This window comes from Tupaia chinensis, unplaced genomic scaffold, assembly GCF_000334495.1.
Source record: "Tupaia chinensis unplaced genomic scaffold, TupChi_1.0 Scaffold000682_1, whole genome shotgun sequence".
Lineage (NCBI taxonomy): Eukaryota > Metazoa > Chordata > Mammalia > Scandentia > Tupaiidae > Tupaia > Tupaia belangeri.
In genome coordinates this window covers 1,484,688-1,496,404 of record NW_006160205.1, presented here as the reverse complement: position 1 = coordinate 1,496,404, position 11,717 = coordinate 1,484,688, and the positions used below count along the sequence as shown (strand labels likewise).

General features: G+C 42.7%; 1 protein-coding gene, 1 non-coding gene and 1 pseudogene across 3 annotated transcripts in view; all 3 read right to left on the bottom strand.

Moving 5' to 3' along the window:
* Window positions 1-201: 201 nt before the first annotated feature.
* Window positions 202-1,900, bottom strand: LOC102481061 (V-type proton ATPase subunit G 1 pseudogene; annotated as a pseudogene).
* Window positions 1,901-6,568: 4,668 nt separating this feature from the next.
* Window positions 6,569-6,703, bottom strand: LOC114010014 (small nucleolar RNA SNORA48). The gene has a single exon (XR_003551408.1). It is a non-coding gene; the product is annotated as a small nucleolar RNA SNORA48 (small nucleolar RNA).
* A 205-nt stretch (window positions 6,704-6,908) lies between these two features.
* EOGT (EGF domain specific O-linked N-acetylglucosamine transferase) overlaps window positions 6,909-11,717 on the bottom strand; it is a 47,377-nt gene continuing 42,568 nt past the window's right edge. Inside the window, exons 16-17 of one of the 2 annotated variants that reach the window (XM_006160355.3) lie at window positions 10,645-10,747; window positions 6,909-9,149 (exon numbers count right to left, since the gene is read on the bottom strand). In XM_006160355.3, coding sequence (XP_006160417.2) covers window positions 9,003-9,149; window positions 10,645-10,747 — 250 coding nt within the window. In that variant the 3' untranslated portion in view covers window positions 6,909-9,002. The remainder of the gene's footprint in view (window positions 9,150-10,644; window positions 10,748-11,717) is intronic. The other variant, XM_027776556.1, reaches the window with a different exon arrangement.

Here is an 11,717-nt window from a genome sequence, read left to right as displayed (position 1 = left end):
AGGCAGAGAAGTTCTGCAACACACAACTCCAACTTGACTTGCAACAGCATTTCACAACAATCTGTTTTATTTATTTATTTATTTATTTAAATGTAACATCTTTGTGACACCAGTGAAGACGCTTTGGCAAATGTGGATTCAGACCTCATGCAATGTGTACTGGCACCAGCTGTATCATGTCTCCCAGACCTGCAGTGCCTAACCCCTTTCCATCAGAACCACCTGGTGACATTTAGCAAACTACATGGGCATCCTCAAAAAGTTCCTGGAAAATGTATGGTCTGAAAAAACTATGCCAATTTTCACACCAAAATAAACTAGCCCAGTTTTTTTCACCAAAATAAACTTGTACTTTAATTCCCTTTTTCACAAACTTATTGAAGTCTCTTCATATCATCAGCCAGATGATACATCTAGAGATTCTGGTTTCCTTGCTCTAAGGGGAGTTCTGGAGATCAGTTTAGTCCTAGACTCTAAATAATAATTCTATATGTTAGAATATAATGATAGTTAGCTGCTGACTATAACTGTACCAGGCACTGAACAAGTGTCTTTCTTTTCATATTCTATCTTAAGTCCATCCTGCCTCCTACATTTTTTTTCATGACAAAGAGTCTTTTACTTTTAAATGATATCAGTACACCAAGTAATAACACATAACAAGTTTGTGAATTCTATCTACTATTTGATTAAAAGGAACTAAAGGCAGCCCGAACGATTACACTAGTAGTCTCTGTTCTTTCCTTTAGCCGGAAAGGACTACTTTAAGGCTGGCTGCTACTTCACACAGGTTACAAGTCACTACTCACTACTTTTTCATAAAGTCCCTGATCTTCAGTAACGCCCTAGGGAAAAAAAAAAAAATTTAATCCCTTTCTTTCTTCCAAGAATCTCCTTTTTTACTAGATCTAAAACAGAAAAAGTTAACATTGAGATACATGTTGCTTGAGCTGAAGGCATAGGAAAACAACATATACCCATTAAATTTCTAAGAAATATGAGGTAAAAAGATGAATTCTTTGGATAAGTTCTAAGTCTGTACAAAGAAGCTAGATTTGCTCCTCTGCAAAAAGTGAAAGGACCTGCTATATAATATACAGAAATAATTTAATGCCTTCCCCAAGAATATAACTAGATCTCCGTAATGCTTCATATTCCACGAGGGCATCTAAGATGCCAATCCATGGGACAGGCACGTCATTCTTCTCCTGTCCATTTATGCGGTAGTTTTCAAGGATTTCTGGCCAGATGTCGCAGAAAAAGGACAACAGGTTATCCAAGACTTCATCCCTGTTCTGGAGGAAGTAGTTCTGGAGGATGGTCATCTTCTCCTGGGTCTCCTTCTCCACGTCAGTGCTGCAACTGCCCTGCGATCCCAGAGCCGCAGCTTCTTCGGCCTTGAATTCTTTCTCCCTCTGCAGGCGGTACTGTTCAATTTCAGCCTGAGCTGCTGCTTTGGCCTGCTTCAGCCTCCAGTTCTTTCACTTGCGGGCCTCGGACATCTTCTGGATGGCCCTCTTCTCGTCCTGCAGCAACTGCTGGATCCCCTGCGACTGGCTAGCGATGACTTACCTAGCTAGAGGGCCCCTTGGGTCGGCTGACCCGCCACCCACGACCTGCGCCTGCTCACAGGGACGGCAACACGCCCTCTCCTCCTATATTTTTAAAAAACTAAATATTATATTTAACTTTATTTATCCATTTACTTATTTATTTCAATTTGACCAGAGAGAAAGAGGGAAAAAAGAAAACAACCTCCAGGTCCAGGACCTGAACTGCAATTGGCTATGTGGGAACCCAACGCCCTTAACCACTACATCACCTGCTGGCCCCTCTACCTACTACATTTTATCACCAATTTACAAGAAAATTGAAGGTCCATGAGGCTAGCCAAGCCCATGGTCACACAGTTGGGGTGTTGAAAGGCTGAGCACGAAGGAAAAAAAGAAAACAACCTCCAGGTCCAGGACCTGAACTGCAATTGGCTATGTGGGAACCCAACGCCCTTAACCACTACATCACCTGCTGGCCCCTCTACCTACTACATTTTATCACCAATTTACAAGAAAATTGAAGGTCCATGAGGCTAGCCAAGCCCATGGTCACACAGTTGGGGTGTTGAAAGGCTGAGCACGTGGGGCCCACTGGCTTCAATATCTGTGTTGCTCGGTCTACCCAACACTTTCTCCCAGGAAGCCTCCTTTCTAGGTCTGACAGTCCCTGTCACTGGGGGACAGTCAACAAACCACAGTAGAATGAACGAACGTCATGAAGGACCTACAAGTTTCCTTTCAGGAGGAAATATCCTAAACTCCTGCAATTCAAGATCATGACGAATAAATGTTAAACACTTCGGGAACGGCAAGAGGTCATACCTGGTAAACAGTCAACCACAACACTCTGTTCACGCTGAACAGTACTCCTTAATTACTGTTTCGGAATTCTTGGCGCACTAACCTTCAACAAACTCTCTTTTGAGTTGGTTCTACTCTAACTGAATGCTAGCAGCAACTATGGATGTAATAACCTGTGAGGCAACATCAGAACACAATTAGCTCCTAACTGGAAGTGAAGAGCGCATGTGCTACTACAGATCCTTAATAGCTTGAGGGCCAATCAAATTCCCTAGCTTGAGCCAGTTTCCTTCAGGTAAAATCACCCTTCCAGGCCCAGTGCTCCTCCTACAGAGTGATGGGAGATGTCACACAGGTCTCAGGGACTCGCTGTAGCTTAGACATTCCACACTTGAACCTGAAAACCGTCCATGATCATTTTCACACATTTCTTCAAAGCAGGAGTAACAAATCCGCCACACACAGAAGCAAAGCCTTAGTCCTAGCTCTGACGCTCAGGTGCCTGGAATCGAAGAGACTTTCACACCGGGCCTCGGACGCCCCGCGAGACCCTTTGGAAGGGCTCCACTGCCACCTTGTGGTCACACAAGCTCTGCTGTCCGCAGAGAGGCTCGTGCGGTGCGAAGCTGTGAGCAAACTCTAACCCACTTCTTTGACAAGAACGGTTATAACAACTTGTGACATGCCCCAATAAGCTAAAAGAGAAGAAAGGTATTAACGTGTTCTGGCAATAACCATAGGTTGGGAGTAGGTTATTTTAAACAATTGGTTTCTCCAGGGCCATCATACCTGAGCCGATCTGTGTACACTGCATGCTCTTAGTTCAGAAAAAGCAAGTGCTTCCCAAATTTCTTTTCTACTGTGTCAAAGCAAACTATTTTACAACTGCAAGAAAGAGTCTAACTCTAAGACTTTATTTTCTCCTGCCCCTATTTTTCCCTTCTCTTTCCTTCGTTCCTTCCCTCTCCTTCCTTCTATATTTCATGTAAACATCCCTGTTTAAATTTCTTCACAAAGAAAGCCTTACAGCAAACCCATCTGCCACCTGCTGGCTGTGTGACTTTGGGAAAGTTCCTTAACCTTTCTGCTCTGTTTAAACATCTAGAGGAATGGTTTGTTTTCTTGTGGTTTTTTAGGGGCAGGAGTGGGTGGGTCTGTAGAGACAGGGACTGGCTTAGGGGCTGAAGGAAAGGAGGAATGGGTACAGGGGTCCTGCCCTCCTCCTTCCTCTTTCCTCCTGCCAAAAGGCTCAAGTGCCTGCCCAGAGAGACAGAGACTAGAGAGGGAGGGAGAGGGAGAAAGACCCCCCCACGTGCGGCACGGCCACGTCGCAGTCCCTTCTGCTCCCATTGCCCATCCTGTTGGGAGTCGGGCATGTGCACAGGTCCGTGGAGTGCTTTCACACCGCCAGGGCTGGGGCTCGAGCTGCGGTCGGCCACGTGGGACCCAGCTCCTTAGCCACCAGGCTGAGGACAGGGTTTCTTTGAAGGGTGATAAGTAAGTCTTGGAATTAGATAACAGCGATGATCCGTGAGTAGACTAAGAGGACGTCAAACTGTACAGTAAATGGGTGAGCATGTCAGTTAAATGTCAGCACAGCCGTTAAAACAGATTTCAGGGGCCGGCGGGGGGGGGGGGGGGGGGGGTGGGCTAAGGGCTCCACTGCCACCTTGTGGTCACACAAGCTCTGCTGTCCGCAGAGAGGCTCGTGCGGTGCGAAGCTGTGAGCAAACTCTAACCCACTTCTTTGACAAGAACGGTTATAACAACTTGTGACATGCCCCAATAAGCTAAAAGAGAAGAAAGGTATTAACGTGTTCTGGCAATAACCATAGGTTGGGAGTAGGTTATTTTAAACAATTGGTTTCTCCAGGGCCATCATACCTGAGCCGATCTGTGTACACTGCATGCTCTTAGTTCAGAAAAAGCAAGTGCTTCCCAAATTTCTTTTCTACTGTGTCAAAGCAAACTATTTTACAACTGCAAGAAAGAGTCTAACTCTAAGACTTTATTTTCTCCTGCCCCTATTTTTCCCTTCTCTTTCCTTCGTTCCTTCCCTCTCCTTCCTTCTATATTTCATGTAAACATCCCTGTTTAAATTTCTTCACAAAGAAAGCCTTACAGCAAACCCATCTGCCACCTGCTGGCTGTGTGACTTTGGGAAAGTTCCTTAACCTTTCTGCTCTGTTTAAACATCTAGAGGAATGGTTTGTTTTCTTGTGGTTTTTTAGGGGCAGGAGTGGGGGGGTAGTGATTTTTGTTATAAGGTGTGTGCACCAGAGAGACAGAGAAACAGAAAGTGAGAAATCACGCCCTGGGGGGATGGCCACACCGCAATCCCATCTCCTCCATTCTCCTCTCAGGATCTTGGCAACCCACACACACAAGTCCAGCATGAGTTTTAAGCCCCCCGGGGTCCAGGGACTCCAACTGCAGTCAACTAGTTGGGCTGAGTCCAGCAACATAACCATTACATCAACTGCTGGGCCCTAGAGGAATGGTTTTTAGTCTTAAGGATCATGGGGGTGGTGAGAATGACAAATAATAATAGGCAACAGAGACTGTTTATGGTCCACAAAGCTGGAAATATTCACTTCCTGGCCCTTTGCAGAGAAAGTATGCAGCCCCTTCCCCTAACCTACAATCTGAAGCACACCGTGTCATCCATACACATGCATTTAAAAAAAAAGAAAAAGAAAGAAATCTGAATCTAGTGAAGATGTTAGCTCTCACTTGACAGGAAGCAGGAGAGTGGAGCAAGTTAAAAAGCACAACTCTTGCCCATGGCAGACACTGCAATGTGACCCCGAGAATCAGTCCCCTGATTACTGTGAATGGATCCCAGCCGAGCTCCTCTCCAGGAATTTCCCAGGGCCACCCTGCCCCTGGGTTGTCACCTCTTCCATGATTGGTTGATGTGAGCATCTCTGGCCTCATCTTGGGTACTCTCTGCAGGACCACCCAGCTCCACAGCAGTCCCCGGAGGCCTCACCTGCTACTGCATGGCTGTTTGATTTCACCCTCCACCCAAGCCTGGGTCCTTCACATTCTCAAAAGCATTGATCATGGGAACCTTCAAATCCCTGTCCCTGATCATGAGAAACTGCACACAAATCCCTGTCCCAGAGTCTGTTTTCCATAAAACATGATCTAACGGATTCTGCTACAGTTTGCCCCAAACATACCAGCTAGAGTCATCCTGTTCAAAAGTTAGTCAGATCTTTATCCCTTTGTTCAGATCCCTTCAACAACTCCCACCTCATGAGAATCAAGGGATGAGAGCCTTGCCACCTGCACCCATCCCGTTATTGTTTTGACCTCGCATCCTGCCCCTCTGGCCCTTGATGACACCAACTGCACTAGCTTTCTGGTTGTTCCTTAAACACACTAGCAGGCATCCTCCTGCCCCCGAGACTTTGCACACCCTATGTCTTCCTAGCTTCCTCATTGCCCAGTTACATACACAGCTTCCTCTCCCACCTCCTTCTAGTCTTGACTCAACTGTCAGTGAAAGTCCCTAGGTTCCTTGAGATTCCTCTTCCTTGTGGTTTTCTCCATAACACCTATCATAATATGCATACTGTATATTTTACTTACTTATCAGTCCAATGGCTGTCTCCCCCATAAGAATGCAAGTTCCAGCAGGTAGCATGGTGGTCAAGGTGGCTGGATCCCACGTGGCCAACTGAACAGTTGGAGACCCAGACTCAGAGGCTTGGAAAGCATGCCAGGCATATATGCATGCATGCCCAAAATCCCAAGGAGAATGGAGAAGGGGACACAGTGTGGCTACATCCCCCGGGAAGGTGCTAACTCTCCACCTCCCTCTCTGTCCCTCCCATGTTAACACACATGCCCCAAGCAAATTACAACAACAACAACAACAAGAATGTAAGCTCCATAGGGATGATACTTCTGTTCTTTTCATTGCTATATCGTTAGAATCTGGGATAGTAGTGGCTTTATCAGTCTTGAACAATCGAGTTCATGAATGAATGGAAGACTGTAGATATGGAATCAGGCCTATGATCTGCAGGAAGTCCCTCAAACCACATCTGATTTCCTTCCCATGAAAAACAAAAACCATACTCCCAATGTTATTTTGGTAAGGATTATGCAATGGAACATTTGTGAAAGGATCACCAAATTAACTGTGAAGTAAATGTAACTTGCACTTTTTTTTTTGTAGAAACTTTGCTTAAATGGATTTTTCCCCATGTGTCCAAGGCATGAACCAGGCATGGGCACTGACCAAAAGCCACGCTGGGATACACGAGGGTTTGCTTTGTCCCTGGCTGATATGAGATGGGCACCACCAGCCAGATGCCACTCTGCCCAGACCAGGGACATGAAGTGGAAATCTCCACCAGTGAACAAGTTAATTTTATAACCTAAGAGCTACCAGACACCAGATTGCCCCCCAAAATCAAGCAGACAACACTCAGACACAGAAGACCTTGAAAGTAATTCTGATATTCAGATAAAATATAAAGAGATTTATTCCAAAACCACACCCAAAATGTACGATGAAACGTATCCCTTTTAAGACTTAATTAATACAAAGAATTCTTACATCTTAAATTTTATAACAATTTGAAGACCTTTGGTTACCATTAAAAAGTTTGATAAAAATTAATTTCATAAGTAAAGTATCAAATGTACTTTCTTGTGTATATAAAAAGTATTCTCTTTAAATAAATGCAAAATATTCAAATACAATAGTTTTATTATGAAACTGCTCAGTTTCTATAATTCTCCCTAGTCTATAGAATCATGTTTTTTTTTTTAATAAGGTTTTTGTCATAGGGCATGTGCATTCACTAGAGAGAGACAGAGAGACAGTGAGAGGAAAAGTGAGAAATCATCCCTAGAGGGATGGCCACACTGCAGTTCCTTCTCCTCCGTACTCCTCCTGGGATTTTGGGCACGCATGCACACGTACCCCATGTGATTTTGAAGATCCCAGATGCAGGACTCAAACTGCAGTTGGCCACGTGGGAGACCAGCACATTAACCACCACGCCACCTGCTGGTCCCTTCATGTGCTTCTTAAAATGAACTTAAAAGATATAGGCTGAAACTCCATCTAGATTTTTTTCAGCTGTTCATACCTCACTGACTCATAGTGCAAACCCACCTTCATAATTCCTTTCATGTGAAATATCTTCCCAGTGGTACTCAGCTAAGAAAATAGCAATCCTGTCATTTCAAAATTCATAATAGGTTGTCATTTCTTTTTCACACAATTTTAAGATCCAAATCAAAGTTATTACTATATTTTTTTACAGGAATTTTAATAAATATTCTTAAACTCTAGAAAAACTGCTCATAAAACTTTAAAACAGGGATCAACAAATGTTGTTCTGTAACAATCCAGATATAAATATTTTGTTCTGCAGGTCATCGCTTCTCTGTTGGATATTCTTTTCACCTTTTTTTAAGGTATAAAATATATAAAAACAAAAAATAAACACTGTTTAAATTTGCTGTAATTTCCCCCCACTTTAAAAAGTTGCAATAACTAGTCTCTAAATTAGACTACTCAAGTGTTAATAAAATGTAAAGTTCACATTTTGCAGTAAAATAAATCCATGGTTTTTGATGGTTAAAAGTTCATAAAGAGTAAGAAAGGAATCCCATTTAAAGAGTGGGACTACATTTCAGATATTCTTTTTAATCAATGGCACTTTCCATGACTTTTTCATTTCGATTGGATAATTCACACGTGTCTTTAACTTTTGTTGGTTTTTCATTTTACTCTTTTACATGGAAACGATTTCTTCATTGTGGCTAAGCTGAAGTTTGTAAAATAAAAGACTAAAATGCTTTCATGTTGATAGAGGTAGATGCATACACACTGGTATATGCTGTTATAAACACTTGTATGCTAGAAACCACTCTTTTATACAGAATTCAAGATAAATACTCTCCACAGCTAAGAGGGACTCAGCAAAAATCAGCTGGAACGTATGTAAATAGTCCTCTCATTCGTTTTTATCACATGTAGTTGTAACGTTCTGGGAAAACATGATTTGAATAGGAAATACGTGCATATAAAATAACACAGCAGCATGATTTACTCAGGTTTTGACGTATATACTCTGGAGTGAACAAAACACTGAGCTGTAACATGGCCCTTAGATGGGTAGTGAGACTCACAATTGAGTGTGTGTGTGTGCACGCGTGTGTGTGGTGCATGTTTTCATTTCCTACCACATTGTTCTTAACAGACTGTGGCAAAAAAAGAATAGTTGTGAATTTACACAAATATTTCAAAAACAAGGTGGAACTCTCTGGAATTACAATCACATGACATTCCATAAGAACATTTACAAATTCTAAAGCTGAGAAAGTTAATAACTTTGGTAAACCTCAGTTACACCAGTGAGCCCAGGCCCAATTTTTGATCTATAAAAAGTAAGGTTTTCAGTGCAAAAATATCTATGCTACTGATAAATAGCAATAACACAAAAATTACCAGGAAACATTTAAAGACTGTAAGACATGTAACAATATCCTGAAGGCAGGTTTTGGTATAGAAAAGTAGATTTAGGGGTGAGGAAATAGATTGTTTTTCCTGACTTAAGAAATCTTGAGTCTGGGTATTGGAGTTTAAGCGCTCTCATTTTGCAGACAGACTCAACACATTTACAGCTCATCATGCTTCTTCTTAAACGGCCACTTCGGGTGTTGCAACACATGGTCTGCAGCCTGAAGGACAAGGTACATAAATTCTTCTACGTCAAAAGAGTAGTTGGTAAATTTCGGGTGCTCCCCCAGAGTTGGATGGTGGCCCTGCAAAAAGAAAAAACAAAAAACAAAACAAAACAAAAACGCACACACACACAAAAACACAAACACCAAAACACAAATCCACAAGTCATAAGAGGGCATGACGTTCTCTGTAGGAAGAAACTTATTTGACTTTGCCAGAGGCGAAGTTCTTAACGTATGCTCTCCCTCAGAAGCAGGCAAATGTTTTCTGTAAAAGGCCAGATAATGACTGTTTCCAGTGCTGCCAACCATATGGTCTCAGACACAGTTACTCAGCTCTGCCACCAATGGGCACGAACAGCCATAGGTAACACATACACTGATAAACATGACTGCAGCCAGTAAAACGCTATTTACAGACAGATGTTATGGGCCAGATCTGCTCCACAAGGCTGCAGCTTCCTGAACCCTGATATAGATAAGAGGGCTTCAAAAATGTCATGGAAAAAGTGTATTACAAAAAAACGATAGGGCCAGTTAGTGGTATGGTGGTTAGGATGGCTGGATCTCACGCCCTGATATAGATAAGAGGGCTTCAAAAACGTCATGGAAAAAGTGAATTACAAAAAAACAATAGGGCCAGTTAGTGGTATGGTGGTTAAGATGGCTGGATCTTACATGGTTGACTATATAATTCAAGTCCCAGACCTAGCAGCTTGGAAAATACTGGGAATATGTACATGCATGCCCAAAATCCTGAGAGGAAAATGACTAAGAGATTGCAGCATGGCCATCCCCTTGGGGGATGATTTCTCACTTTTCCTCTCTCTCTCTCTCTTAATATATTGTCTGTCTCTGTTCGATAAGTGCACACATTCTACTGTAAAACTAAAAAAATAAAATAAAATAAACACATACAAAACTATGCATGGATTTCAAAAATTTTTGCACCAAAATAAACTCATACTTTAATTCAATTTTCCACAAACTTTCAATTTGCCAGAGGCCATGTGCACTCACCAGAGAGACACAGAGAAACTGAGCATTATAGGGAGAAAGTACCTCTCAGTGGGGCATGGCCATGCTGTAATTCCGTCTTCATTTCTCCATCCTGTCAGGATCTCGGGTATGTGCACACACACACACACACACACACACACACACACATAGTATGTTTTTCAAGCTGCTGGAGCCAGGATTCAAACTGTAGTCAGCCATGTGGGATCTGGCTCCATTAACCACTAGGCTAAAGGGCTGGCCCTCCACAAACTTCTAAAGTCCTATCATATAATCTAACAGACCTGTCTAGGCCCAATTTCACAAAGCTGTATGAACAATGTTAAAGACACAGTGTGGTTAATTTCCCTTTATATCTGAGTGGCAAATACAAAATACAACTCATTATTCCAGAGAAGAAAACTGTTTATCTTTGGATAGAAATTCCCCGGTGGCTTTTCATATTAATAATTAGACTCTTTGATCTCTTTTCAGCCTTTTGGCTGAGATCAAGTGCAATAATTGGATACCTTAAGCCAATTAAAAATAAAACCAGTTGAGTTTTCTGGTTGAACTTCACCTTGTCTTGAGGGAAGACTTTATTCTGCCTTTTCCATGTGATGTAGTAGATGCCTCTCAGCCTGGCCAAGTCCAGGTAGCAGCGCTCATCCTCACAGTTGTACCTGAGGACACAAGGGCACGACAACATGAGGCTTTCAGCCCATCAACAATTCTCTGGGTGAAAAATGCACTGCTCCACTGTGTTCCTGCAAATGGTTCTGTCAATAATAGACAAGACCAAGGAAGATCATTTAAACAACAGAATAGAATCAAGGAATGGAGGGAAATGATACTATTCAATAGGACCTAGTTCCTATGAGCTTGCTGTTATCTCATGGCATCACTGTTGAGAAGTGCCCTGGGGGTTTTAGGTAACACATACAAGGCCACACACCGAGTTAGGAAAACAAGCATCATCCAGCCCTGGTCTATGGGACTCCGAGGCCTGAGCTTTCTGGGTTCTCTCTCTCTCCCTTCCTCCCCTTTCTCCACCCTTACCTCTCTCTAGGAAAAATAAATCCATAATTTTATGGCTATTTCTCTAACATATGCGTATTTTTAAAAAGTCATTTCCTAAGTAACCACCGACTTAAATACCGAGCCAAGTTATTTTAAAAATGAAAACATGGGCCAGCAGGTGGCATGGTGGTTAAGGTGCTGGATTCCCATATGGCTGACCACAATTCAAGTCCCAGACCCGGTAACTTGCTTTCTCATTTTCCCTATCTCTCTGTCTCTGTCTTTCTCTGGTGAGCACACGTGCTCTGTAACAATTTTTTAAAAATAATAATATTAAAGAAAATTAGATATTGAGTTGTTGGGCAGGCATGATGCATTTTTACATAGAAAAACGTAGAAAAATACCTCATGACTTTCCCAACAACCTAATAAATAATTCTTTAAAATCATGAAACCATTGGGCCAGCAGTTAGCGTAATGGCTGTGTCGCTGGACTCCCATGTAGTCGACCGCAGTTCGAGTCCCAGACCTGGTGGCTTAAAACTCATGCCAGGTGCGTGTGCATGCATGCCCAAGATCCCAAGAGGAGAATGGAGGAGAAGGGATTGTGGCGTGGCCATCCCCCCTGGGGGG